General features: G+C 34.8%; 1 protein-coding gene across 1 annotated transcript; it reads right to left on the bottom strand.

The window, feature by feature from the left end:
* Window positions 1–2128: 2128 nt before the first annotated feature.
* On the bottom strand, window positions 2129–5328 carry LOC114409578 (chaperone protein DnaJ-like). The gene is made up of 5 exons (XM_028373080.1): window positions 5156–5328; window positions 4954–5045; window positions 4740–4803; window positions 4132–4228; window positions 2129–2469 (listed from the first exon to the last, which is right to left on the bottom strand). Exons 1-5 carry the CDS (start codon window positions 5211–5213, stop codon window positions 2391–2393), a joined length of 390 nt encoding a protein of 129 aa, XP_028228881.1. The 5' UTR covers window positions 5214–5328; the 3' UTR covers window positions 2129–2390.
* Between the last annotated feature and the right edge of the window lie 783 nt (window positions 5329–6111).

Consider the following 6111-nt stretch of genomic DNA (forward strand, 5'->3'; position numbering starts at 1 on the left):
TTGAACTCTGAATATATGAGGTGGTACAGGCGTGAAACAAAAGTTTATGTCAACCCAAAACATGCAAGAAGAGGACTATTGGTATACATTGTTCATTATAATTTAGAAAAGATTGTTGCGCTTATTGAAGATTATTTTAATTACTATTCCATTATTTTATATGTAGGGTGAAATCGCTGAAACACTGCATTTTATGGTGTCGCCTGTTGGGAGAAGGGTTTGTACTTTTGACGATTTACTGCCATGTATTGAGAAGATCACTCTTTTGTCTGACGAAGAGGATAGGATACTTGAGGCACATGAAGATGCTCCCCCTTCTCAGCCACAATTTGAACATCAACAGTTTAATATACTACAGCGAAGTGCGGAGACTCGAGGCTTAGCGTGACGTCAGAAAACTGTTGATGTAGCACCGTACAGTTTCCCTCCGATGCTAGAACGGCAACATGGAATGTATTACACACCGCCGGCATTCACCCAAGAACCGTCGTAGATGCCGCCAATGTATTCGTACCCACATGATTTTCAACCAGGGTACAATATGGCAGGCATATTTAGGTCCTCTCCTCCTTCAATGGGAACTCCTTCATTTACCCAAAGTGGTGAACTATTGACCCCAAATGCCCCACTTGGTAGTCCGTGGAATGTACCTGGAAATATACCCGACATGGATGACTTATTAAGGGTCGATTTACATTATGATTTCTCTGCCGAGGCTGACCAAGTGGATGAAAGGGCGAATCGTACAAGAAGAAATCCTGATAGTGCAGCTAGGAATTGGGACCGGCCATGTGGGACTTCGTCACGACATCACAGACATAGTGATGATTGATTAATAATGGGTTTACATTTTTTTCACATGTTTTTAGCATTTTCATGTACTTTGTATTGTTTTTTTTCCATGTTTTAACATTGTCATGTACTTTGTATGGTTTTTTTTCATGTTAATTTTATATCATTGTCACTTTAACGTTTCAATCTTATTGTGCAATGCTTTTAAAATAAATAAAAATAAATAACGATAATATGAATGACACATAATTATAACCAAATATTAAATTATTAAGTTACAAAAAATTACTATTTTTCAAACAAAAAATATAAACAAAATTACTATTTCATTTTATCATCCGTGTAATTTGCATATATAATACAATTTGCATTTCTAATTAGGTAAAGTTTAGTAGTGATCATCAACAAATTGTTACATATATAATACAATTTTCTTATTAATTTAAATTAAACGTGTTAAATAGCTTATAAGACAATTAAGAGACATTGACTTGATTCGGGAGACAATGACTTGATTTAGATTTTAATTTTTTTTCTTCTAAATACAGATTGTTGAACTTGTCCAGTCTACGAAAGCTAATGAACTTCAAACGAAACAAAAAGCACTGACTGTGGCTTGGGGGGGGGGGGAAGAGTGGCTTGGAGGGGGGGACCACGGGCCAGCTGGACGCGCCTAGGTCCCCAGCGCAACCCAATGCGCCTACTACAACAGCGCTACCAATCGCGCCTGTACGCAGGACGCGTCCTAAGTCATCTGCCACCATGCCACGTGTCACCTTTACGGGGAACGCGCCCCTCGGAAAGGCACATTGTAGTAAAAAAAACAAACCCACGGGATAAATAATTTCAAAACAAACCCATTTAGGTAAATAATTTGTAAAAAGAACCCCATTTGGTATTTTTGTCCATTTAGCGTGTGTTCCATAAAGCAAAGGAAATGCTAACTACAAATAACTAGTACGATTAGTTGTTAAAACAAATGCTAGCATAAAATGACATAACAAGGTATTAAAAAAAACTATGATAATTGGTAAGATAGTGAGGATAATTTTTTAGAAAAATAAGAACCCCTACAGGCTCATATGTTACATAAAATAGTGTTTTGAAAAATGTTACACACTACTCAAATAAATTCTTATACCAAATAAGTCTAAGTTGATCAAATAAATTTTTAAATTTTATATAAAAACTAATTTTAAAGCAATGCCAAATTAAAGGCAAAGGCACATTTTTATTTACTTTTTCTTTTTTGCATTTTAGACATATACACTAAAATTTCTCAAGTATAAATTTAGGGTTTACAGTTTTCCCCCTGCCGATGGTGAAGTCCCATTCATTAGTTTTAACCAAATTTCTCCTATCATTGCTTAATTTATTCAAAGTACAATCTGCGGTTACACATCAAAATCATGGAACAATAATCAAGGAAACAAAATCTTACATTTACTGAAAAAACTGGCAAAGTATAACATTAATTACTCAAAACAAAAGACCAACAGAGGAACATGCATGTTGCTACCTAGTCCCCCACACTCCCTTTCTCTTTCTTTAGCTGTAACGATTAACAATTCTTAAAATATCCAATCTGGGCTATTTTTCTAATCATCAAATGTGCTCATGAATCCACCAATAAAGCCAGCGCCATTACAACTTCCACACAATATGTCCCTTTTTCCCCTGCAAGAAACATACATATGTTGCATAGAATAGAAATTAGATTGTAGCCAAACCAAATAGAGATTTGAACAAAAAAGAGTATAATACACTCACAAAAGCCACCTGAGATTTTTTTTTTTTTTAAGTTCAAGGAATGATGAAATCCAAAATCACACAACTATTGGAAAAAAACGTTAAAAAGTTAACAGATGGAGGAATTTGTTGCACTTTTTTTCACTTTCAGGGACTAAAATTTGAATTTTCATCTTTCCAGGACGAATTTGTCAGTGCTCTACACATTTAGAAACGAAAATGACTATTTATCCAAACATTAATTAAAAAACATGGACAACATCTGAAAATCTAAGGTTAGCAAAGGAGGAACTCGATGAAGAATCAGTTTGGCATCAGCCGCTTTCCCTCATGCATTCTGTGTCTAGAAAAAATGAAGTTGAATTCCCTTTCAATTCACAAATGTAGCATGACCTTTGATGAGAACTTGAGAAGGATTCATACTCACAACTAGAGGATGAAGTGGTATTGACTTGGTTCTCTGTTGGATATGGAGCTAGATTTTAGATGAAAAGTTTGAGTCCCAATTTCTGGAAAGGTGTAGCGGTAATGGTCATGTTGGGATCCATGTTAAGAATTATGTGAGGCAAGGCATAGATTTCCAGGTCAGACAAATGTCTAAAGAACATAGAAGTCTCCAGTCAGGAAGGAATGCTTAAAGCTCTACCATGAAAATTCTGTCATCGACAAATGGAAGATAGTTTGACAAGCAAAAATGGGGTTCATGATTCAAATCAGCACGATAGTCCACATTTACTTGTGGATGGAAAAGTAGAGAACATTGATGATGATAGCTGAGTTAAAGGTACACAAGATAGTAACTTTTCTAGAATCTAGGTGTTGTTATCTGTATGTAAATAAACAAAATGCTAATGCATTGGAGACTTTTAAGGGAAAAAATGATCTGGCATTGACTGAAGAGGGGTTTGATCAATTTGGGCATCTGGCAATCACGCAATTCCTGAATCTGAGAAGAGTTCCTTTATTCTGGTTTTCTAACACTAAGGGGCAATTTAAACTTAATGAAAACAATAGTGATAATAATGAGTTGAAGATTGGTTTACATGGCAGCAAGGATGTACCTTTTAACACTTATGTGCATACACCTATCTGCTGAGAAGTAGATTTCAGGAGAGTTCTAATTGCTAGCTAATGATCATGTGCTTGTGCAATTTAAACAACCTTGTCTATTACATTCCTCAGCTTTTATTTGTCTTTTTTATTCAAACTCTTTGTAAAATCTAACTATAATTATTTATTTATTGGTAATACCCAGCCATTGTGCATCTCAACTGGTTGGTAGAGATAATCTTACCTTGAAAAGTTATTTTTATTGCTCACTGATAGGGAGGAAAAATAATTTTTTTGTGTTGACCATGAGCATGATAATGATAGGATGATATTCCTTTATATATTCTTTAAGAACTAAAGATTATTATAGATTTCATTCTTGAGCTGTATTGGCTCAGATATGAACCCTATTTATTCTTTTAATGGAAAGTATGGTGTGGTAGTAGCACCATATGCCATACAACACATAAAACAGCACAGTCACATGCTCACACTAAAATTAAGAGACAAAACCAGAAATGTGATATTTAGTGCACATACCTGCATAGCCAACATAATCCACCAGCTTTAAATTGTCCGTTGAAGTGATCTACAGAATTAACTCCAGTACCTTTGCATTGAGTGCATAATATTGCACCTTGCAGTTGACAAGAAAGATAGCTAAGTGAGTTGAATGCTGAGATTTCTAATGAAAGTAGAAAAACTTAAATTGTATGTTAGCTTTTGAAATAATTGGCAAAAGCAACTGGCCTAAGTCCATCCTCGATAATTATTGGCATTACAAATACACATACAACTGACTTATCTAATGGAGAACTAATAGATGAGTAACTAACAAATGTACAAAGTTTTCACTGGATGAAGCATCACTTTGTCACTATATCTTAAGGTGATATCAGTACAAAATATACTTAAGTTGTAAGTTATCAGGTTAATAGAGTTTTAAAACATTGCCTTCACTACTTACTTGGCATGACAATTTTAAAGGAAAAGGTCTAAAATTTCTCAACAAGACAAAGAAGCATTGAACAATAAGTAGTTGCTGCATGACATGTCATAAAGGTATGAACATTAAACCCACGTATAAAGAAAGATCAAGAAAAAGACCATGAAACGAAAGTACTTAAAATCTACATTTTTACACTTACCATTTCCTTCACAATCAGGACAAACTATACTCTTTGTTTTGGTGCTTGGATTACCATCCGCGGCCTGCATTAAATTAACGTCAGAGAGGGTTTCAACTTTCAATTCGAGATGCATGAATTTTTCAACACTCTTGAGTCATGACAAAATAACTGGATAGCAAGAAGCATGCTGTTTTAAATGGGACACCAAAAGTCCAAAACCAGCCTCACCTACCTTCAAAGATTGAAAGTTTCGAGCCTTAGAATCCTGACATGCCTCATTTATCTGAAAAGCCTTTCGGGCAACCGAATTACCGGAAATTGCCCCTATAAAAAGAAAAACCACATTGAGTTACATATTTAGTGCTGCAAAATCCAAGAGGTGTGAGAAGACAGAGAGAGAGAGAGAGAGAGAGAGAGAGAGAGAGAGTAGTTACCTTGTGTGCAAGAGGACTTGAAGGAACAAATAGGAGCAAAACTCAGAGAGTGTGCCATTCGGAACCTCAATTCAAGTACTCTGAATAAACACTCTTTAACTTGCTGGTAATGGTAACAACGAACGAACACGAGTTGAATAGGATAAGGAAAGGACCTTTGTCTCTGTGGGCAGAGTTTGCTGCTTGTTACTTAAATGCCCTTGGACATGTTCCTCTCTGACTCCAAACCCCGGAAATTGGAAAACGACAATTTTTCAAGTTCATTGCCAAAACTTGTGGGCATTAGCGTAAAACTGCTCTTCACCTCTGCATTTTGCCTTATCCATATAGACAAGGAAAATGATTTCATAAACTAAGCAAGTATGTTTTTTCTTTCATCCAACAAAAGTTGAGTTCATATTATTTATCCTTTTTTATGGCGAAGGAGAAATAGAAAAAGAGAAAAAAAATAAGTGAGAAATAAAAATGTGAAAATGCTTAGTAGAGGAGAAATGAGAGAAGAGAAAAATAAAATGGTAAAAATATGTTTGGTTGAAAGTTTGAAAATATTTTTTAAAAAACAACCTAATTTTGAAAACAAAATAAAAATATTGTTTTCACTATTTTTGCAAAAAAAAAATGGAAACGAACTATATGAAAAGATGGTGGCATTAATTGTAAATTATCTAAATTTTTTTTTTCTCGTTTCACATCTTAGTCTCTCTACTTTCTTCTCGTTTTAATTTCTCTGGTAACCTACTCTTTTGTCCCCACTTCTTCTCTATCTTGGTTGGTCACAAAGCTAGATGTTATGAGAATTTTAGAATGAAGGACATGTTTATGAATTATTGTGAAACTTTAAAGAATGTCGGAAATTTGAGACGGAAAAGGTTTAGCATAGAGGAAGCAATTGTGATGTTCTTAATCATAGTGTTCAGAACTTGCGTAATTGAGTTGTTGAACAATTTCAACACTTA

This window comes from Glycine soja, chromosome 4 (assembly GCF_004193775.1).
Source record: "Glycine soja cultivar W05 chromosome 4, ASM419377v2, whole genome shotgun sequence".
Classification (NCBI taxonomy): domain Eukaryota; kingdom Viridiplantae; phylum Streptophyta; class Magnoliopsida; order Fabales; family Fabaceae; genus Glycine; species Glycine soja.

Bases quoted from the DNA above. Each gene is read 5' to 3' on its own strand.
- LOC114409578 (XM_028373080.1), bottom strand. From the start codon at position 5,213: ATGGCACACTCTCTGAGTTTTGCTCCTATTTGTTCCTTCAAGTCCTCT. The intron at 4,804-4,953 runs GTAGGTGAGGCT...AATTTAATGCAG, and splicing joins GAAACTTTCAATCTTTGAAG to GCCGCGGATGGTAATCCAAG. The intron at 4,229-4,739 runs GTAAGTGTAAAA...GTCAACTGCAAG, and splicing joins TCCTGATTGTGAAGGAAATG to GTGCAATATTATGCACTCAA.